The 23,818-nt window shown below is 36.9% G+C and overlaps 1 protein-coding gene across 3 annotated transcripts in view; it reads right to left on the bottom strand.

The window, feature by feature from the left end:
* Window positions 1-224: 224 nt before the first annotated feature.
* Window positions 225-23,818, bottom strand: part of SYCP1 (synaptonemal complex protein 1) — a 175,925-nt gene continuing 152,331 nt past the window's right edge. For 2 of the 3 annotated variants that reach the window (XM_008056892.1, XM_008056891.1), the window contains 3 exons: window positions 14,610-14,753; window positions 801-890; window positions 225-709 (listed from right to left, as the gene is read on the bottom strand). In XM_008056892.1, the coding sequence (XP_008055083.1) occupies window positions 572-709; window positions 801-890; window positions 14,610-14,753 (372 nt within the window). In that variant the 3' untranslated portion in view covers window positions 225-571. Of the gene's footprint in view, window positions 710-800; window positions 891-13,236; window positions 13,342-14,609; window positions 14,754-23,818 lie in introns of all 3 variants that reach the window. The other variant, XR_002481905.1, reaches the window with a different exon arrangement.

The raw sequence follows: 23,818 nt of genomic DNA on the forward strand, positions 1-23,818 counted from the left end.
TTGCTAAGTAAATGCTGTATAAATGGAGTATTTCAGGAAGTCGCACTGCTATATCCCTTTTCCTGCCACTAAAAGCCATTTGTTAATTTCATAAATATAGAAATAAAAGCTGCTTCAAAATGTAAGCTCCACTACAATGCTCTCAAGATTTTAAAAATGAATAACATTCTCAAAATAATGAGAGGCTGTTCACATAACCTAACAGAGACAATAAGAAGCATTTATTTGCATCCAAAATCTTTTAATAGCAAGGAATAAATCTTAATAATACATTCTAGCATTCAAAGGCTAACTTTACAAATTTGAAAAATTAGTAAAAACAGTCTTATGAATACAACAAAAGGTAACAACAAAATATAATCATCCAGTTATCTGAACATAATGATAAGTTTTTCAGATAATGTAGTTATTTCACCTTTAGGCCAAAAATATGAAAAATACAAATAATTTAAGCATATTTTTTAAAAGTCTCAACTTCCAGATAAGGTTTGGCTTTATGGAAAGTAAAAATTTAAAAATTAACGATAAATTTGATGTTATTAAACTTCTTAATCACATTAATTTTCTGAAATTAAACAAATAGCTTTTCTGCTTCCTTTAGTTTTGTTTTCCTATTCATTTTAGCAATTACAGCCCAACGGTCCTCCTGCATTTTTCTTGTAACTCCAAACTTCAGTGTAGATTCAGGGGTTGTTTGAGATGAAGAAATCTGAATATAAAATAAAATCGTGTTTAATTTTTTTAAAAAAAGAAAATCTAGCTTTTGAAATCTGCTTTCTGAAATAACATTTTAAAGCTACCTTTTTCGATATTCTGACACAATGATAAGAAGCTGGTGGATCCTTGTTCTTACATGGTTTTTGCAATGTCTCTTCCTCTGAAACCATGCTCTTGAAGAAAAACACAAAAACGTAATGTTGGGTCTACCATCACTCATATTATATTATTAAAATTTTGTTAATCTATCATATATGCTGAGGGGAATAAAGAGTAGAAAGAAGGGAAGGGGAGAGGAGATGAAGGGAAGAGGGAGGTGGAGGAGGAAGGAGAAAAAAGAGAGGAGAGAAAAGAAATAAGAAAGATCAAACAAATAAGGCAACAACAAAATAAATCCTCAATTGGTCAAACAAGGATCTAGATTTTTATTCGACTAAATATAATCTCAAAAGGCTACGTGAAATACAAGATGCATATAACGAGTAGCATTTTTCTACTAATTTCTATTTGTTTCAGTCTTTATACTACCTCTTTCCTCTCCTTCCCCCACCCTGCTTACTCATACTGCCATTTCGACCTCACAATAAGCATTTATAACCCTTTACAAATTATAATATTTTCTATAATCCAGCAATTCTACTTCTGGGAATATACCCGAAAGAACTGAAAGCAGAGTCATGAAGAGATAATTGTATACCTATAGCAGCATTTTTCACAATAGTGAAAACATGGTCATAAACCAAGTGTCCACCGAGAGATGAATAAGTAAAATACTGAATAGTCAACGGAATATTATTCAGCCTTTAAAAAGGAAGAACATTCTAACATAGGTCTTAACATGGATGATACTTGAAGACACTAAGACTTTTATGAATCTAACATCTCAACAGGGTTCAATCAATAAGTCATAGAGCTCTCTTTATAAATACACTCAGAATAAGTATGCACCAATTCACCAGCTTTAAAAAGAGATTATTTAAAAAATAATATTGTACACTATTGTTAAAATTGTACTTGGTGCACAGTAACTGATTATTCATTAGTGACTGCCTATATAAAAATAATACATAAATTAACCCAATTTAAAACAACAAAATCTTAGCTATCCTTATGACTCTAACATTCATCTTTTCATATGCTTATTGGCCATTTACATATCATCTTTGGAAAAATCTATGCAAGTTCTTTGCCCATTTTTTAACTGGGTTGCTTTGATGTTGTTGAGCTGTGAGAGTTCTTTCTATATTCTGAATATTAATCTGTCAGATATGTAATTTGCAAATATTTCCTTCCATTCTGCAGCTTGTCTTTCCACTTTCTTGAAGGTATCGTTTGATGTAGTTCTTAATTTTGATGAAGTTCAATTTTTTTTTTCACCTGTGCTTTTGGTGTCATATACACAAAGTTGTTCCCAAAGTTGTTCCCAAATCCAATGTCATGAAGATTTCCCTAATGCTTTCTTCTAGAGTTTTATAGTTTTGGTTCTTAAATTTAGACCTTTGACCCATTTTGAGTCAGTTTTTTATATGATAAGGATCCAACTTCATTCTTTTATATTGGGACATCCAATTTTCCCAGCAACATTTGTTTAAAAAAAATTGTCCTTTCCCCCATTGAAAGTTCTCGGCACTCTTGTCAAAAATCAACTGACTATATATGTGAAGGTTTATTTCTGCTTTCTAGTCTATTCCATTGGTTTATGCGTCTGTCCTTATACCAGTACTATACAGTTTTAATGACTAGCTTTGTAATACATTTCAAAGTTGGGAACTGTGAGTCTTTCAATTTCATCCTTGATTTCCAAGATTGTTTTAGTAATTTGGGACCCTTTGCAATTCCATATGAATTTAAGTATTGACTTTTCCATTTCTGCAAAAAAGGATTTTGGAGTTTTGACAGAGAAATCTCCATTGTACCTAGATACCGCTTGGGGTAGTATTGAGACATTAACAATATTAAGTCTTCCTATCCATAAACATACTATGTTTTTCATTTATTTAGGTTTTCTTTAATTTCTTTCATCAGTGTTTTGTAATTTTTAGTATTCAAATCTTTCATTTACTTCTTTGATTAGTGTTGGTCCTAAGTATTTAATTCTTGTTGATTCTACTATAAATAAAATTGCTTTCTTAATTTCTTTTTTGGATAGATTATTATTGGTGTATAGAAACAATCAATTTTTGTGTGTTGGTCTTTGACCCTGCAATTTTGCTGAATTTATTAGTTCTAGTGGTTTTTTAAACAATAGGGTCTTTGCAATTTTCTATGCATAGAATCATGCCATATGTAAAACCCAGTTTTACCTCTTCCTTTCCATTTGCATGCATCTTATTATTCTTTTCGAATATCTCCAGTTACAACTTACAGTATAATGTTGAATAGCAGGAATGAACGTGGGTATCCTGTCTCATTTTAATCTTAGGGGTTAAACTCAGTCTTTTACCATTGAGTATGATGTTACCTAGAGGTTTTTTCTTTTTCTATTTTTGGAGTCAGAGTCTTACTCTGTCACCCAGGCTGGAGTGCAGTGGCATGCTCACAGCCACCCCAGCGTCAACCTGATGGGCTCAGGCAATCCTTCTGCCTCAGTCTTTCAAGTAGCCAGAACTACAGGCATGTGCTTCCATGCCTGGCTAATTTTTTGATATACTGTAGAGACAAGGTCTCACCAAGTTGCTTAAGCAATCCTCTCACCTTGGCCTCCCAAAGTGCTGGGATTACAGGCTTGAGCCACTGTGCGCAGCCTAGTGGGAGGTTTTCATAAGTACCTTTTATCATGTTGAGGAATTTTCCCTCTATTCTTAGTTTTCTGAGTGTTTCTATTATGAAAGGATGTTGGAGTTTGTTGAATCTTTTCTTTGCTGAGATAATGTTTTTTTCTTTTGTTCTACTAAGGCGATTCATTACATTGATTCATTTTGTCATGTTGAACCACTCTGTCACTCTTGGGATAAATCCTGAGATATTCACCTAGGTCATGATAATTTTTAAATGTGCTAACAGATTTGATTTGCTAATATTTCTGTTGAGTATTTTTGAATCAAATTCATATGAGATACTGGTCTGTAATTTTATTTACTTGTGATGTCTTTATCTAGTTTTGGTAGCAAGGTAATGTTGGCCTCATAGAATGAGTTAGGAGGTATTGTTTCTTCAATTTTAGAAGAATTTAAGAAGAATTGACATTAAATCTTTAAATGTTTGGTAGAATTCAACAATGAAGCCATTTGGTCCAGGATTTTTCTCTGGGAGGTTTTTATTAAATTAAATTAAGAGTTTAAATTAAACTCTTTACTTGTTATAGGTCTATTGAGGTTTTCTATTTCTTTTTAAGTCAGTTTAGGGAATTTGTGACTTACAAAAAAATGTGTCTATTACTCCTGGGTTATCTAATTTGTTGGCATACAGTTAATTATTCATAGGGTTTGCTTATAATTCTTTTTTCTCCCTTTATTTCAATAGCTAAAGGGAATACAAATAGTTTTGGGTTACATGAATGCATTGTTTAGTGGCAAAGTGGTCTGGGCTTTAAGTTTACCCATGATTTTAGGTTTCAAACGTACTCACTACCCTCGCCTATGCACATTGTACCTAACAGGTGATCTTTCATCTTTCCACCTCCTTCTACCCTCCTCCTTCTGAGTTACCAATGTCCATTATACCATTCTCTTTCCTAAGTTTAACTCCCAATTATAAGTGAGGGCATGTGATGTTTCGTTTCCTGTTTCTGTGTTAGTTCACCTAGAAAGATGTTCTCCAATTCCATCCGAGTTGCTGCAAAAGTCATTATTTCATTCTCTTCCATGGCTACATAGTATTCTATGGTATGTACGTAAATATTCATACATATATACATACATACATATACAAACATATAACCACAAATATATCACATTTTCATTATCTATTGATCAGCTGATGGGCATTTAGGTTGATTCTACATCTTTGCAATTGTGAGTTGTGCTGCAATGAGTGAGGGCAGGTGTCTTTTTTGTATAACAACCTCTGATCCTTTGGGTAGATACCTAGTAGTTGGATTGTTGAATCAAATCTACTTTTAGTTCTTGAGAAATCTCCATACCAATTTCCACAGAGGTTGTGCTAATTTACACTCCCACCAACAGTATATAAGTGTCCTCTTTTCACTGCATCCACATTAGCATCTACTGCTTTTTAATTTTTTAAATAATGGCTATTCTAATTGAGGCAATGTGGTATCTCACTGTGACTTTAATTTGCATTTCCCTGATGACTAGGAATGTTGAGCATTTTTTTGTATGTTTCTTGGCCATTTCTATATCTTCTTTTGAGAGATGTCTCTTCATATCATTTTAATGGGGTAATTTTATTTTTTCTTGCTGATTTTGAGTTTTTTCTAGATTCTGAGTATCAGTCCTTTATCAGATATGTAGTTTGCAAATGTCTTCTCCCATTCTGTAGGTTACCCATTTGATCTGTTGATGATTTATTTTGCTGCGCAGAAGCTTTATCATTTAATTAAGTCTCACTCATTTTTGGTTTTGGTGTATTTGCCTTTGGGATGTTAGCCATACAGTCTTTGCCTAGGCCAATGTCCAGAAGAGTTTTTCCTAGTTTTCTTCTAGGATTTTTATGGTTTCAGGTCGGACATTTAAGTCTCTAATCTATCTTGAATTAATTCTTGCATATGGCAAGAAACACAGGGATCAAGTTTCATTTTTCTGCATATAGCTACCCTGTTTTCCCAGCACTATTTGCTAAATAGGGTGTCTGTTCCCCAGTGTATGTTTTTGTCTGCTTTGGCAAAGATGAGTTGGTTGTAGGTATTTGGGTATACTTCTGAATTCTCTATTATGTTCCATCAATCTATGTTTGCTATTGTACTGTACCATGCTGTTTGGTTATTACAGCATGGTAGTACACTACATGTAATAAACTACACAGAATGTAGTATACTATAGCCTTATAGTATAATTTTAAGTCAGTTAATGTGATGCCTTCAGTTTTGTTCTTTTGCTTAAAATTGTTTTAGCTAAAAAATAAAAAAATAATAATAATATTGCTTTGACTATTTGGTTTTTTTTGGTTCCATATGAATTTTAGGATTGTTTTCTCTAATTCTGTAAAAAATGATGTTAGCATTTTGATAGGGATTGCATTGAATCTGTAGATTACTTTAGGTAATATGGTTGCTTTAACAATATTAATTCTTCCAACCATAAGCTTGGAATGTTTTCCATTTTTGTGTCCTCTACAATTTAGTTCATTGAGGTTTTATACTTCTCCTTGTAGAGATCTTTCACCTCCTTGTTTAAATATATTCTTAGTTTTTGTGGAGTTTGGCTGCTATTGTAAATGGAACTGAGTTCTCGATTAGATTCTCAGGTTGGTTGCTATTTGTGTATAACAGTGCTACTGATTTGTGTGTGTTAGTTTTGTATCCTAAAACTTTACCAAATTCATTTATCAAGTGCAGTAGTATTTTGTAGAATTCTCTAGGTGTAAGATCATATCATTAGCATATAGAGATAGTTTGATTCCTCTTTTGAAATTTGGATAAGCTTTAGTTCTCCTGCCTGATTGCTCTGGCTAGGACTTTCAGCACTGTGTTGTATAGGAGTGGTGAAAGTGGGCATCTTAGCTTTGTTCCAGTTCTGAGGAGGAATGTGTCCAACTTTTCTCCATTCAGAATGGTATTGGCTTTGGGTTTTATTATTTTGAGAAATATTGTTTTTATGCCTATTTTGATGAGGGTTTCTGTCATGAGGGATGTTGGATTTTTCAAATGCTTTTTCTGTATCTATTGAAATTATATAATTTTTGTTTTTAATTCTGTTTATGTAGTAGATCATGTTTATTGACTTGCATATGTTGAAACATACTTGCATCCCTAGGATAAAGCTCATTTGCTCATGTGGATTATGTTTTTTATGTGCTGTTGAATTCAGTTTGCTAATATTTTGTTGAGGATTTTTGTGCCTATGTTCATCAAGGATATTGACCTGCAGTTTTCTGTTCTTGTGTCTTTTCCTGGCTTTGATATGACGGTGATACTGGCTTCATAGAATGACTTATGGATAATTCCCTCCTCTTCAATCTTACAGACTAGCTTCAGTAAAGATGGTACCAGTTCTTTGAAAGTCTAGTAGAATTCAGCTGTGTCTCTCAAGTTCTAGATTTTTTTTTATTGGAAGATTTTGAATTACTGTTTAAATCTTGCTACTCATTGGTCTGTTTGGAGTTTGCTTATTTTATTTATTTATTTATTTATTTATTTATTTATTTATTTATTTATTTATTTTGAGTTGGAGTCTCACTCTTGTTGCCCAGGCTGTAGTGCAGTGAGTGGCATGGTCATGGCCACTGCAACCTCGATCTCTGGGCTTAGGCAATCCTTCCGTCTCAGTCTTCCAAGTAGCTGGAACTACAGATGCACACCACCATGCCTGGCTAGTTTTTTGTGTGATTTATTGTAGAGATGAGGTCTCACCAAGTTGCCCAGGCTGGTCTCGAATCCCTGGGCTCAGGCAGACCTCTCGTCTCAGCCTCCCAAAGTGCTGGGATTATAGGCTGTTTGGAATTTCTATTTCTTTTTGATTTAATGTTGGGGAGTGTTGTTTCCCCAACTTTAAGTAAATTTGTTTCCACAAATTTATTCCATTTCCCTAGGTTGTGTAATTTGTTTGCATAGTGCTGTAAGATCTTAAGTCTCATGATCTTTTGTATTTCCATCATTACTTGTAATGTCTCCATTTTCATTTCTGATTGGGCTGATGTGAATCTTCTCTTTGATTCTTAATCTAGAGAAGCTGATGGTCTATCAATTTTGTTTGTCTTTTCAAAGAACTAACTTTTTCTTTCATTGATCCTTTGTATTTTTTTTTAGGTTTCATTTAGTTCTGCTCTGATCTTTGTTATCTCTTTTCTTCTACTAGCTACAGGCTTGGTTTGTTTTTAAAGTTCACTGAGGTATGATGTTAGACTGTCAACATTAGATATTTTAGTCTTATTAATATAGGCCTCAGGTGTTATAAATTTTCTTCTGAGTATAGCTTTGGCTGTGCCCCAGAGGTTTTGATAACTTGTATCATTGTTGTGATTTTGAGAAATGTTTAAATTTCCATCTTGATTTCATTGCAAACTTAAGAATCACTCAGGAGATTATTTAATTTCCATGTTTTTGTAAGTTCTTCTTGGAGTTAATTTCTAGTTTTATTCTACTGTGGTCTGATCAGATGCTTGATATGATTTTGGTGTTTTTTTAAATTTATTGAGACTTGATTTGTGGCCTATCATATGATCTATCTTGGAGAGTGCTCCATGTGACAAGAAAATGTATATTCCGTAGTATTGGAGTGGAATGTTCTGTAGGTGTCTGTTAGGCCAATTTGCTGTAGGATCCAGCTGAATTTCAATGCTTCTTTGTTGACTTTCTGCCTTGATAATCTGTCTATCAGTGGAGTGTTGACATAACCTACTATTATTGTATTGTTGTCTATCTCTTTTCTTTTTTTTTTTTTTTTTGAGTTGGAGTCTCACTCAGTCACCCAGACTGGAGAGCAGCGGCCGCTCCCAGCCACCACAGCCTCGTCTGCTAGGCTCCGGCGATCCTTCCGGCTCAGCCTTCCGAGTAACCGGAATTACAGGCATGCGCTACCATGCCCGGCTGATTTTTTGATTTATTGTAGAGATGAGGTCTCGCTGCCCAGGCGGGTCTCGAACCCGCGGGCTCAGGCAATCCACTCACCTCAGCCTCCCAAAGGCGCGGGATTACAGGCTGAGCCACCGAGCCCGGCTTATCTCTTTTCTTAAGTCTAGTAAAATGTGTTCCATAAAGCTGAGAGTGCTGGTGTTAGGTGCATATATATTTAAAATTGCTATATTTTCTTGTTAGATTGATCTCTTTATATAATAAACATCTTTGTCTTTTTTTACCATTGTTAAAGTTTATTTTATCTGAGAATGGCTACTTCTGCATGGAATATTTTTTCCCACTCCTTTACCTTGAGTCTATACAAGTATTTGTATATAAAGTAGGTCTCTTGAAGGAAGCAGATATTTGAATTGTGTGTGTGTTTTTTTTTAAAATTCGTTCTGCCCATCTATATCTTTTAAATGGGGCATTGAGATGACAATTTACATTCAGGGTTAATAATGATATGTAAGATCCTATTCCATTCACCATACTGGTTGTTACCTGATTGCTATTTTTTTCCTCTTTTGTGTTGGTATTCTATATGCCCTGTGAGCCTTATAATTTCCAGTGTATTTCTATTGGTGTGTTTTGACTTTTTGCTTCAATATTTAGAACTCCTATCAGTATTTCTTGTAGAGCCAATCTAGTGGTGACAAATTCCCATAGCATTTGCTCGTCTGAGAAAAATTTCATTTCTCCTTCATTTATAAAACTTAGTTTTGTGGAATACAAAATCCTTGTGAGACTGTTATTCTGTTTGAGGAGATTGAAGATGGGGCCCCAATCCCTTCTGGCTTGTAGGGCTTCTGCTAAGAAGCCTGGTGTTAGTCTTACAGGTTTACCTTTGTAAGTTATTTGACACTTTCGTTTCACTGCTTTTAAAAATCTTTCCTTCACATTAGAGTGCATATATATATATGCACTCTCTCTCTCTCTATATATATATATACACTCTATACACATATATTATATATTAGTATGTACATATATTTCCTTCACATTATATATATATATTCACATTATAATATATATACTATATATTAATATATGAGGATTAAAGGCCTTGGGGAATGACCTTTTTGCAATGAATCTTCCAGAGGTTCTTTGGGCTTCTTGTATCTAGATGCTTAAGTTGCTGGCAAAGCCAGGAAAGTTTTCTTCTATTACTCTCTCAAATAGGCTTTCCAAACCTGTTTTCTCTTTTTCCTTAGGAACACCTGTGATACTTAGGTTAGGACATTTTACGTTATCCCACATTTCTTGGAGACTTATTCCATTCTCTTGGTTCTTTTTTCTTTGTTTTTGTCTGATTGGATTAATTTGAAGACCTATCTTCAAGGTCTGAGATCCATTATTTTACTTGATCTAGTCTACTGTTAAAACCCTCCACAGCATTTTGCATTTTCCTAAACAAGTCTTTTATTTCCAGAAATTCAACTTGATTTTTTTTTTAAGATGTCTATCTCTTTGAAGAATCTTTTTTTCTTTTTCCTTTATGTTGGAATACCCAGAGAACTTGGGTAATCCCCACATCCCTGCCCACCACCTAGGTCAGCTGGGCACTTCCCATGGAGCAACACAGGCCACATACTTATGAATCTCATGAGCAATTTTATAGTCAACCTTTTGAATTCTATTTCTGGAATTTCAAACATTTCATTTTGGTTAGGGTCTGTTGCTAAAGAGTTAGTGTGGTTTTTTGAGGGTGTTGAAGAACTGTTTTTTCATATCAGAATTATTTTTCTAGTTTCTTCTCATTTAGGTAGACTATGTCTTCTTATTTGAGGTTGGCAGAGGGCTGGTATAGGCACTATAAGGTTCTCTTGGTTAGTTATACATAGCCTTGGTGTTATAAGTTTCTTAATTTATAGCTGTGGTGGTACTGTGCTGGGCACCTACAGGTGTTCAAGGCCAGGATGACTTGAATTGTGGTGTTATCTTAGGACTGGAACAAGACTTTCACCAAAGTTGAGGCATTCTTTCAGCTGTAAAGGGCAGTGCAAGTTGACCTCCAGCCAGGAGGGTGCTTGCAGGAGACAGCCAGCTGCAAAGGTGGCTGTGTGCTTCCTGTTTGGCCTGTGTTGTCCTATGGGAAGTACCCAGTCAACCTAGGATGTAGGTAGGGCTGTGGAGATTACCCAAATTCTGTCTTGAGCTTTTGAGGGAAGTATATAACATTGATAATTTCACTGTCATTACCATGGGGATTACAGTTAAAGTCCTAACGTTATAACAATCTAATGCGAATTTGTACCAACTTAACTTCAGTAGCCTACAAAAACTGCCCCTACACAGCTCCATTTTCTCTTTGTTATTGATGTCACAAATTATATCTTTATTCATTGTCTGCCCAGTAACAAAGATTAACAAGTTTTATGTATTTGTTCTTAAAATCATGTAGAAATTAAGCATAAAGTTTCAAACCAAAACTAAAACTGGTTTTGATAAAATGTCGATGTATTAACCTTTATTTGCCTTTATCTTTATTTATTCATCTTTATCCTTGCCTGTATTTACCTTTATCTTTATTTATTCATACAGTTTTGAGCTCTATTATCCTTTCATCTGAAGGACTCCTTTTAGCACTTTTTGAAGAGCAGGTCCAGTGGTAACAGACTTTCTGAACTTTTTTTATCTGGGAATATCTTAATTTCTGTCTTATTTATTTATTTATTTTTGAGTTGGAGTCTCACTGTCACCCAGACTGGAGTGCAGTGGCCGCTCTCGGCCACCACAGCCTCGACCTGCTGGGCTCTGGCGATCTTTCCACCTCAGCCTTCCAAGTAGCTAGAACTACAGGCGTGCGCTACCACACCCGGCTAATTTTTTTTTTTTATTGTAGAGATGAGGTCTCGCCTGCCCAGGCGGGTCTTGAACCTGCAGGTTCAGGCAATCCACTCACCTCAGCCTCCCAAAGGCACAGGGTTACAGGCTGAGCCACCGAGCCCGGATTCTATTCTTATTTTTAAGAATAGTTTTGCTGAATATATAATTTTCAGTTGATAGTTTGTTCTTTCAGGTACTTTGAATATATGAGTCCACTGTCTTCCAGCATCCAAGATTTGTGATGTGAAATCTGCTGATACTCTTACTGAGGATACCATGTATGTGATGGTTTCTCTCTTGCTGCTTTCAAGATTATTTTTCTTCAACAGTTTGGTTATGTGTTGGTGTGGGTCTACTTGAGTTTATCCTACTTGGAGTTTGCTGAGCTTAGTGGATTTGTAGATTCATATCTTTTATCAAAATTTGTAAGTTTTCAGCCATTTATTTCTCAAATACTCTTCTGTCCATATCTCTCCTACTTCTAGATCTCTTACAATGCATACACTGGCTTACTTGATGGTTTTCTACAAATCTCTGAGGCTCTGTTCACTTTTCTTCATGATTTGTTATTTCCCTTTCTTGGACTCAATAACTTCAATTGTTTATCTTCAAGTTCACCAGTTATTTGTTGTACTTAAATCTGTATCCCACTAGTGGACTACTCATTTCACTTATTGTACTTTTCAACTCCAGAATTTTTTTGTGGTTATTTTTTATAACTTCTGTTTACCAATATTCTCATTTTATTCATATATAATTTTTATTTTTTTAACTCTGTTCATATCTTCCTTTAGCTGTCTGAACTACTTTACAACAGTTGCTTTAAAGTCTTTGTCCAGGAAGTCCAAAGCCTGTGCTTCCTCAGTTTGTCAGTTTGTTTTTTTCTTTGAATGGATCATACTTTCCTGTTTCTTTGTATACCTTGTGATTTGTTGAAAATTGGATATTTGAATCTTACAATTTGGCCGCTCTGAAAATCAGATTTTTCCTCTTTCCCAGGGTTTGCTGGTTTATTTCACTTTATTTTTTGTTGTTGTTGAAAGACTCTCTATGCCAGAGTTAATGCTGAATTAAAAGCTTCAGGTCTTCTCAGGTCTTTTCTGAGTCTATACCTTTCCCTGGGCATGTGTAGTGACTTTCTAAATTGCTTTTTGCTTTTGAATGTCCAGTCCTTAAATACCTGGCTCCCTAAAGGGTAAAAATGAAAAAACATAAAACAAACAAAAAATCATACTGGGTGTGGTTTGTGTAAATTCATGGAAGTCACTTCAGCTAATGGATGCTGAAATACCAAACTCTATTTGGAGGACAGATCTTTATTGCTTATGTTGGCTCCAGCAAGCCACACAAGTAACATAAGCACAGCTATCTACCACAGAACTGTGGGTTGGGAGACTGGTTGCCACTACTACACTTAAAGCTAAAATTGGCCAAGATTAACTGCAATTTATCAGCCACTGTTATCCCTGGAAACTACATTTAAATAAGACTCCAGACAACATAGTTACTTCAGACAGTTTCTGCCAGTACAGTTGTCTAACTGGGAAGATAGATTCCTGGAATATCCTACTCCACCACCTTCCTGAGGTCATGCTCAACAATCCATTTTTAAATCTTAATTTTTACAATAATTTAAATATTCATCAAAATTTAACTACTAAAAAATTACAAAAATGACTAACATTCATATACGTATAACCAACCAAACTCATTGTGAAATGTCTTTTTAGACTAGCTTTAAAAATTGCACGTAACTTTATAATATTTATAATGTGTTTATTATGCTGAAAAGTTGTGTTGCTCCTTTTAAAAAAATGAAACAAAATCATGCTGAATCATTCTGAATCTCAGATCAAGCAAATCAGAAAACTATCCTACATTCAGTTAGAAAAATAGCAGGAATTACAACCCTAGAATGTTTATAATACCAAAGCCCATTTTCTTTCTACTAATTGCATTACATTTTTTTGTACCTAGATTGCAGTTTGAACTGGTAGTTATTATGTACAATGACTTACATAGGCTATGAAGCCAGAGCGGGTTCAAATTTTGACTCAATGCCTTAATAGCTGTGTGACCTTGAAAAGAATACTTTTGTGACTCTGTTTCCTTATCTATGTAAACTGGAAATAACATTATCTCTCAGTATCCATGGGGGATTGGTTCCAGGACACCCTTGTGGATACTAAAATCTGTTAAAATGGCGTACTATTTGCACATAAACTATGTACACCCTCATGTTACTTTAAATCATATTTAGATTAATTATACTACCTAATACAATGCAAATAAGTGCTATGTAAACAGATGTTAAACTGTATTTTTTATGTTGATAATGTTTTTATAGTATTTTTTTTCAAACATTTTTGATTGGCAATTGGTTGAATCTGCAGATGCAGAACCTGTGAACATGGAGGGTCAACATGCTTCCAAAGCATGGAATTGTTGTAGGAACTCACTGAAGTAATCTATGTAAAATGTTTACAGTAGTATCTTGTTAATTGTTAGGATGTTAATTATTATCTATAAAACAAGGGGGCACTGAAGTAGAGACTCTATAAGTTAATTTCAATAATTAGGGTTTCAAGATTTAAACTACTCATTATTCTTCAATAAATAAAAATAAAGGTCTCAAGGCAGCAGAAAAACTTGAATGATATTATAGTGATACATAATAATAAAACAAAAGAATTTTACTGGAATTTTGTCATTAAGAATTTTTGGTGCATTGTTCCACTTAATGTGGTATGGCTTACCTGTTTTTAAATTAAATAAATCTAAGTTTAATTATTCTCAATAAGCCATTATTAGGCCTTTAGAATATATTGGTATATGTGAATAGAAAGTAATTAATGATACAAAGCCTAAAAGAAACAGCCTCCTAAACATGCTGTCCTTAATATTTTAACTCCTTAAGAGTGACAGAAATGTTACAGTTGCCAACCAATACCTGATATAAATATAAACCACTAAGTGATTTAAAAGAAAGGAACAAATATAAAATGCAAATAGAGAGGGAGCTTAAATAACAGATTTGATTACATAAAATTTAAAATATTTACCCTATCTTTCTTTTTTTAAATGTCGTTGGGAAAAAAACCTCCCTGAAAAACATTCTACTGAAAAACAAGACAATAATTAATCATCTCGTATGCTGTGATATATCAAGTATTTTCAAAATGCTACGTTTTCCAAAGTTTTCAGGAAATTTATTTGAGCCCCCATTTCCTTAAAATGCTGCAATAGCATAGGGGTCTGTGTTTCAGTAGAAGTCCACTGTATTTCAATGGTAGGTACTATGCAACTACATTATACACTTACATCAAGAAATAATGTATATAAATAATAATATAAACAAATAATGAATACTGATTATTTGTAATATTTTTACCAAAAGATCAGTAGTTTCCGAACTATCTGAATTAACATCAAAGTCAAAGACCGTTTTTCTTTTTTTATTACTTTCTTCAATGGGCATATTATTGTTCTCTCTTTGCTGTATTTTCAGTTTTGTTGGTGTCTTCACTGTATATGCCTATCCAAAAACAAAAAACAAAAAAAATTATTGCATCAAATAAAGCATGTTATTAATAAATAACTTAATAAATAATTTCAAGGCAATTTAAGTCTTTAGTAATCAAAAATTTCCATTATTATCAGCAGGCATATAAGGCAAAAATTAAATTTAGAAGTTTTTGATATTAGGAATATTCTGACTTTCTTCAAAAAATTTATAATAGTAGACTGTCATTGCCCTTCCCTTCAACTTACTGAAGAAAAATAAGAGAGAGAGAAAGACAGGCATACCAGCTTCAGCAATCAACAAACTTAAGAGGAAATTTAATTTTTCTAATCTTTACTAAAAGAAAGAACTGAGTAAGCTTTGCTATCACCACAAAACTTCTTGTGACTTTGTGAATAAATATATTTGCTTATTTTTTATTGGTAAAGTAATTCACATTAGGCAATCTTCAGTATTCTATATTATCCTGTAATTTTTATAATGTAAACTAAGTATCTTTATAAAGTAAGATCAGTGATATCAGCAAAATGGCAGAGCAAGAAGCTCTAAAACTTCACTCCATAAAAGTCACAAAAATACTGATAAATATTGATATAATCAGGTTTTTTTTCAGAACTCTGAAAATTAATCAAAAGCTTGCTACAACCTGGAGAGTGTCTATTCCAAAAAAAATTTTATTCAACCTCTTTAAGAACAGTAAGCTTAACAGCAAGTGTCTTTTTTTTTTTTTTTTTTTTGAGTTGGAGTCTCACTGTCGCCCAGACTGGAGCGCAGTAGCCACTCTCGGCCACTGCAGCCTTGACCTGCTGGGCTCCGGCGATCCTTCCGCCTCAGCCTTCCAAGTAGCTGGAACTATAGGTGCACGCTACCACGCCCGGCTAATTTTTTTTATTTATTGTAGAGATGAGGTCTCACCTGACCAGGCGGTCTTGAACCTGTGGGCTTAGGCAATCCACTCACCTCAGCCTCCCAAAGGCGAGGGATTACAGGATGAGCCACCGAGCCCGGCACAGCAAGTGTCTTAACTTTCCCTTGTTCCCATCCCCTTCTTTCCACTTCTGTTATCCTTAAAAAATAACAGCCCATATTCCTTGTCTAGCATGACAGCCACCAGACAGAGCAGAACAGAACTGAAACTACTTTAAAGCTTTATTTTTAAAGAACTGTCATCATTTAATCAGTCTGGTAGGTTCTTTGACAAGGTTGATTATATTCAACCTGAAACTTGACTAGTGAAAAAGCCTAGTAACTTTTCTAAATGAATTTGGTAAAGTTTATATTCTGTGTTGTGAGTATCACTGAAGTCTCTACTCGATTAGCTTAGTGTTCTGCTAACATTAAAACAAATAAAATTTGTTTATAGCGATACATAATAATAAAACAAATAGATGTGTGTGTATGTGTGTGTGTGTGTGTATGTGAGAGAGAGAGAGAGAGGGAGGGAGAGAGAGAGGGAGGGAGGGAGGGAGGACAGGGTGAAGAGCAGAATTTGTCAAAAACAATTATAATCTAGTGTTTTATCTTTGCATCAACCTGATGGAGTGATTAACAGCTGGAGCAAACAAAAGATTAACCAAAAGCTTTAAAAGGAAACCTAGGAAGATCTCCAAAGCAGTTTTGAAAAGCTCTTACATGTTCCTGAAAATATAGAAGATCATACATATGTCTAGGGCTGTGTATTTACTCAGGAAACATCAGAGAAGGACTTAAGTTATTACCACTGGGCAATCTTCACTGGGCAATCACCAGCAGGAATTGAAAGCTAAGGCAGAGTTTGTCAACTGCCTGGTTGAGTGTTAAAGGCATGCCCTTACACGTGCATAGAGGCCCTTGGCAAAGACTGGAAAATTTAGTGATTCCAGACATGTAAGGAAATATTTGTTCAAATATTAGAACACTAAGCTAATCAAGTAGAGACTTCAGTGACACTCACAACAAAGAATACAAACTTTACCAAATTCATTTAGAAAAGTCACAAAACAAATAATAACTACAATAGGCAGAAACAATAATAAACCATTGGGCTAGGAGAGAATCTTATTTCCAGAATATATTTTTTTAAATATCCAGTTTTCAACAAAAATCACAAGACATTCAAAGAATCATGAAAGTATGGCCCATACAGAATTGGAAAAAAACAAACAACAGAAAATGTCCATGGGGACGCTTAGACATTGGACTTACCAGATAAAGATTTGAAGTTATTTATATTAAATATGTTCTAACAGCAAAAGAAAATCATGTCTAAAGAACTAAAGGAAAGCATGAAAGAAATACCTCACCAAATGGAATATCAAAAAAAGATTAAACTTATCAAAATAATGAAATAGAAATCCTGGAATTGAAAAGTACAATAACAAATGAAAAAAATCACCAGAGGGGCTTAACAGCAGACATGGACAAACAGAAGAAAGAATGTATGAGCCTGAAGATACTTCAATTGATATTATTCAGTTTGAGGAAGAAGGAAAAAAAAAATGAAGAAAAACAAAGCCTTAGAGATTTGTGGGCACCATCAAAGACAACAACAATCACCTAATGACAGCTACAGAATTAGAACAAAGAGAAAAAACAATAGAACGACTGAAAAAATAATTTCCAAAACCTCACAAATTTGATGAAAACATAAAACTACACATCTAAGAATCTCAACAAACTCCAAGTGAGATAAATTCTAAGAGAACCACATCTAGACACATTACAATCAAACTGTCAAAAACCAAAGAGAAATTTGAAAGCAGAAAGAGAAAAGTCAACTCATCGTGTACAAAGGAATAATATTAACAACGGATTTTTCATCAGAAATCCATGGAATCCAGAAGGTCATGGGTTGATATAGTCAAAGTGCTTAAAGAAAAGGAACTGTCAACGGGGGGGGGGAAGGCAAGATGCCTTACTAGAGCAGCTAGTGAGCGTCTCTCTCATGCAGATCTGAAATAGTGAGTACATGCTGGCTCTTCAGGAGACCATGTGGAAGTTCATACTGAAACTCTGAAAGATGTCTGTGACCACTGTGAGCAAAGGGGACCAAACCCCAGCCACCTATGGATCTGACATGGAACCAGAAGATGATTTCCTACGAAGGGAAGGAATGAATGACAGAGAATTCCCTGGGGTTTCATACACCTCCCATAGAACTCTGCAACCCTAATCATGGGAAAGACACCTTCAGAGTGCTACCCCTGTCCAAATGCGGGAAGCTTCCCAGAATCTGTACAGAGGCACACTGTTCAGGTGCAGGTGGAGTCCAGAAAGCCCCCATTGTCTGTGAGGTCCAGTGCTGGTTACCACCACCCCGCCAAGGAAGGACCTCTCAGGACAGATTCCAAAGCCACAGACTGACCCACACAGGCACCTGCCCCATGGCAGTCCTCCACAAGGGGCATTACTCCCACCTCAGAGGCACAGAGGCAGCATCCTTGTCACACCCGCTCCAAACTCAAGTGGGAGCTGTATCAAGGCTTGACATAGGAGGCCACCAGTTTGTGAAAGGGGTGGATAGTCTTTCTGCAGCCCCCTTATCACTGTCTCTGTACTTCCCACAGGGCAGGGAAGGAACTAGGAGACAGAGACCCTCTGTGACTCTTAGCCAGGCAAAGCCCCTGCCACCCATGACCAAGCAAAAGGACTTCACCCAGAAGAAAAAGAGGGGCCCCACCCTGGCCTGATCACTACAACAGCACCGTGCTGGCCAAGCCCCCTCCAGACACCACCCTCACTGCTACCTCTGCCCCTCCCACATGTACACCAAATAAAAAAATGAAAGGAAGAGAAACTCCTCCACGGATTCCAGCAAGCATCATTGCCTCCGTCCCTGCCACCCATGGGTCAGGAAGAGAGTGAAGAGATAGACCACTTCCACGTGCCCACAGGTCTGAAACCCAGACACTTTCCCTCACAGCTGCCTACCAGGCAGGACCTCCTGACACTGCACAACTACCCTCCTCCACCTGAACACTTCAGCTGTGGCTCAGACCCTCCTGAGAACACAGCCTCCAGAGGTCACCATGGGGAGCCCCTAAATGCAGCTACCACTGCCCCTGGCTCTGCAGCCTACAGCTCAAGGACAGAATGGGGAGCTGGAGCACTAAAAGTAGCTAACAGACCATACAAAACACATCGCCCAGACATATTTTTTTTTAAAGTGAAGAAAATATTACAAAGCCCCATCCCAAAGATAGTAAGTAAGCAAATAAATAAAGCCACAGATGAGGAGGAATCTGGGTGAAACACAGGCAATCTCAAAAGTCAAACTGTTTCAATACCCACAATGGATCTCACCCACTCCCTGAGCAATCGATCCTAATCAGAATGAATGGACCCTAATGACAGACAATTAAGAATATGGATGGCAAAAAGACTCAATGAGGACTTCCAGCAAGATGGCGACAGGTCAGCCCGGTCTGTGAGACCCTCCGCGAAAGAGAAAATACATAAAGATTCTAGCTCTCTCCAAGGGGCTGCAGTTCCCATCGGCAGCCTGCTGTTCACACGGAGCTCAGCTGTCACACCGCTCAAACAGCAGGGCAGTCTGGGTGGCCCCTGCAGCTGCGGAAGCTGCCGCCACCAGCTACAGCCATCACCCCACCTGTGCCTGAGGCGACCCATGACTTCAGACCATGAAGCCCCCGCAAGCAAGATCTACTAAGATCGACGCCGCTACCACTGCCACCATCATGCCCCACCTCTCGCTGGGAGCCAGACTTGTGGGGCTCCTCCTGTGCACCGTGAGGCGGCTGCCACCACCGCTGTTCCCATCACTAGATCCCTCCCCTCCTTCGAGCAGCTGCAGATAAAGATCAACTGGAGTGGTGAGATAGCACCACATGCTGGCGATTCAAGGTAACAACACTGAAATGGGAAAAACAGAAGCTTGATAAATAGACACAGGCCAGATCTGAGTGGTGAACCGGGCAGGGAGCCCAGATCTGAACTGCCCTTCACAGCAGGCCAGGGGCAACTGACCCTAACTGTGAACAAAGTTACCAGCCTACAAAGCCAGCTAGAAATCAGAGCTGAAGGGACACTAGACTTAAATGAAAAGTCTCAGAGTGTGCTTTGGTTGGTTCTGTTAGTTTACTGACTTCATTCTATTCCTTTTGTTTTGTTCTTTTTTTTTTAATTTCTCTATAAACTCCATCTTTGTATAGAGGAATAGCACACCAATAAGGAGGTTGGTTAGCTTGTGCATTAGCATCATTGTATGTTTTAGTTTCTTCGTATGGTTGTTGGTTAGCTTGTAGTTGTGGTTTATTGTTTTTGTCTGTTTCAGCCTTTGTGTCTCTCTCCATTTGCTGGTACGCTCGTCTGCTTTCCCTCCTATTCCTCTTTCTCTCCACCCTCCTCTTCCCCGCACTGCCCGCTCCATTCTCTTCCCTCTGTTAACCTTATTTGGCTTTCAGGGAGTAGACCTATAATCCCACTGCATGGACAGATTGCAAGGCAGTGGGAAGTGGGTTTCAGATTATCCATACACCTGTCAGCGGATACCAGGATCTGCAGATAGATTTTGAATCGCAGCTCCCCACTTAAGTAAATCTCAAACTGCAAAAAGGGCCACCCCCAACCTACAGTCCAGCTCCAGAACTGAACAAAGCTAGAGGATATACATAAAGAAGAATAGGCGATTGAACAAACAGAAGTAAAAGCAACACCTCCACCCCTGAATAACAGATTTAAAGAAGACAGGGAAGTGGAGGGAAGGAAAAAGTAGGGAGGAAAAATCTGCACAAATGAAGCAAAACCAACAGAAGACTGTAGGGCTCACACAGACCCCTGAGAGATCAGACACTGAGAAAACAGACTTCGGAACACAAACAGTGAAGAGCCCCCAGAATGACTGGATACATGCAACAAACCTAGACATCAAGACATTAATGGAGAGAATTAAAAAAATTGAGGAGAGACAGGAGGAAAATAGGAAGGAGCTGATGACAGAAATAACAGCAGTAAAGAATACTGTGATGGAAATAAATAACAAACTAATAAGCATGGAAAGCAGAATTAGCCAAGCAGAAGAAAGAATCTCAGAGCTCGAAGACCAAAACACAGAACTAACCTAAACTGTCCAAACCATAGAAAAGAAGCTTAAAAAGACAGAACAAAACCTTCAAGAGATGAATGATTGCTTCAAGAGAAAAAAACCTAAGAGTAATTGGCCTTTCTGAGGCAGAGAGAGAAACAGAGGCCACACTGGAACAAACATTTCATGAAATCATTCAAGAAAACTTCCCTCATCTCATCAGTGATGCAAAAATACAAACACAAGACATTCAGAGAACCCCTGCAAGACAACAAATGAGAAGACCAACTCCCAGACACATAATAATTCGCCTAAACAAAGTAGGTGTAAAAGAAAAAATCCTAAAGGCAGCAAGAGGAAAAGGTCAGACTACCTACCAGGGAAGACCAATTAGAATAGCAGCAGATTTATCTACAGAAACCCTCTAGGCTAGGAGAGCTTGGAGTCCTATCTTCAAAGTTCTAAAAGATAAACAATTTCAACTGAGAATAACCTACCCAGCCAAGCTAAGCTTCAACAGTGAGGGAGAATTGAAATCTTTCACAGATATCCAATCCCTAAGAACCTACACTGCCACCAGACCACCTCTACAAGAAACACTTAAGAAAGTATTGAACACAGACAGAAGAAAAGGAAAAAAGAACAACAATGTTCTTCACAAGAGTACAGGGAAAAGATTAAAAACACACATGAACCAACTCCAAAACCAAAAGAAAGACAACACACAAACAGGAACAACAAAACAACTCTGTAAGAACCTTATGACAGGGATCAACTCTCCAATTCAATAATTAGCCTGAATGTGAATGGACTAAATGCACCACTGAAAAGACACAGAATGGCAAAATGGATAAAATATCACCAGGCAACAATTTATTGCCTTCAAGAAAGTCACCTCACTAGAAAGGACATTCACAGACTCAAAGTAAGAGGATGGGAAACAAACTTTCAGGCGAATGGAACACAAAAGAAAGGAGGAGTCACAATCTTAATCTCAGACAAAATACCCTTTAAGCTATCAAAAATTTAAAAAGATACAGAAGGCCACTACATAATGATAAAAAGTTACATCCATCAATAAGAAATATCCATTCTAAACATATATGCACCCAACACAGGAGCACCAACTTCCATAAAGCAGCTTCTAGGTAAACTAAAAAGAGATATCGACTCCAACACCATCATAACTGGGGACTTCAATACCCCACTCACAACCCTAGACAGATCATCGGGACAAAAAATGAGCAACAAGATCCAAAACCTCAATGTGACTCTTGACCAAATGGACTTAATTGATACCTACAGAACACTCCATCCAACGACCACAGAGTATACATTCTACTCATCACCGCATGGAACGAACTCTAAGATCAACCACATACTTGGCCATAAATCAAGCATAAACAAATTTTAAAAGATCAAAATTCTGTCATGCACCTTCTCGGACCACAGTGGAATAAAAATAAATATCAACAACAACAAGGTTCCCCCAAAACCCACAAAGGCATGGACACTAAACAGTATGATGCTAGACAATTTCTGGGACAATGATGAAAGCAAAACAGAGATTAAAAGATACCTGGAAACAAACGAAAATGAAGAGACATCTTACCAAAATCTCTGAGATGCCATGAAAGCTGTAGTAAGAGGGGAATTCATATCTCTACAGACACACATGAAGAAAATGGAAGGATCACATATTAACAGCCAAACAAGTCACCTAAGGAAGCTGGAAAAGCAAGATCACCAAAATCCTAACTTCACCAGAAGAATCCAGATCACCAAAATAAAGGCCCAAATCTGGGACATAGAAGACAAAAAGATAATACAAAAAATCAATGAAACAAAAAGCTGGTTCTTCGAAAGGATAAACAAGATCAATGGTCCCCTAGCTAGACTGACCAAGAAAAAGAGAGAAAAAGCCCAAATAAACACAATCAGAAACACAAAAGATGAAGTCACATCTGACCCTGAAGAAATACAAAAGATCATTAGAGACTACTCTGTACACCAGTATGGAAACAAACTTGAAAACCTTAAGGAAATGGAGGACTTCCTGACATCACACAACTTACCTAGGTTAAACAAGAAGAAACCAAGACCCTAAATAGACCAATAACAATCAAGGAAATTGATTATGTAATAAGAAAACTACCTACAAAAAAAAGCCCTGGACCAGATGGCTTTCCAGTAGAATTCTATAAGACATTCAAGGAGGAGCTGATACCAATCCTACTGAAAGTATTTCATGCAATTGAGAAAGATGGAACTCTTCCCAAATCATTTTATGAAGCTAACATCACATTGATACCCAAGACAGGTAAAGACCCAACAAAGAAAGAGAACTACAGGCCAATATCTTTGATGAACATAGATGCTAAAATTCTCAACAAGATCCCAGCAAACCGGATTCAACAACACATCTCAAAAATCATCCATCATGACCAAGTAGGCTTCATCCCAGGGACGCAAGGCTGGTTCAACATTCACAAGACAATAAATGTAATTAAATACATCAACAGACGTCAGAACAAAAACCACATGATTATATCATTAGGTGCAGAAAAATTTTTTGATAAAATCTAGCACCCCTTCTTGATAAAAACCCTCAAACATCGAGGGATACATGGAACATACCTCAAAATAGTAAAAGCCATGTACGAGAAACCTACAGCTAGCATACTCCTAAACAGACAAAAATTGGAACCATTTCCCCTGAAAACTAGAACAAGACAAGGATGCCCACTCTCTCCCCTCCTGTTCAATATAATATTGGAAGTCCTGGCTAGAGCAAGTTTTGGAAGTCCTGGCTAGAGCAATCAGAAAAGAGAAGGCAAGCCGGGCTCGGTGGCTCAGCCTGTAATCCCATGCCTTTGGGAGGCTGAGGTGAGTGGACTGCCTTAGCCCGCGGGTTCGAGACCCTACTGGGCAGGCGAGACCTCATCTCTACAATAAATCAAAAAATTAGCCGGGCATGGTAGCGTGCGCCTGTAATTCTGGCTACTCGGAAAGCTGAGGAGGAAGGATCGCCAGAGCCCAGCAGGTCGAGGCTGCG

Source organism: Carlito syrichta, unplaced genomic scaffold, assembly GCF_000164805.1.
Source record: "Carlito syrichta isolate Samal-C Ts95f unplaced genomic scaffold, Tarsius_syrichta-2.0.1 Scaffold302570, whole genome shotgun sequence".
Lineage (NCBI taxonomy): Eukaryota > Metazoa > Chordata > Mammalia > Primates > Tarsiidae > Carlito > Carlito syrichta.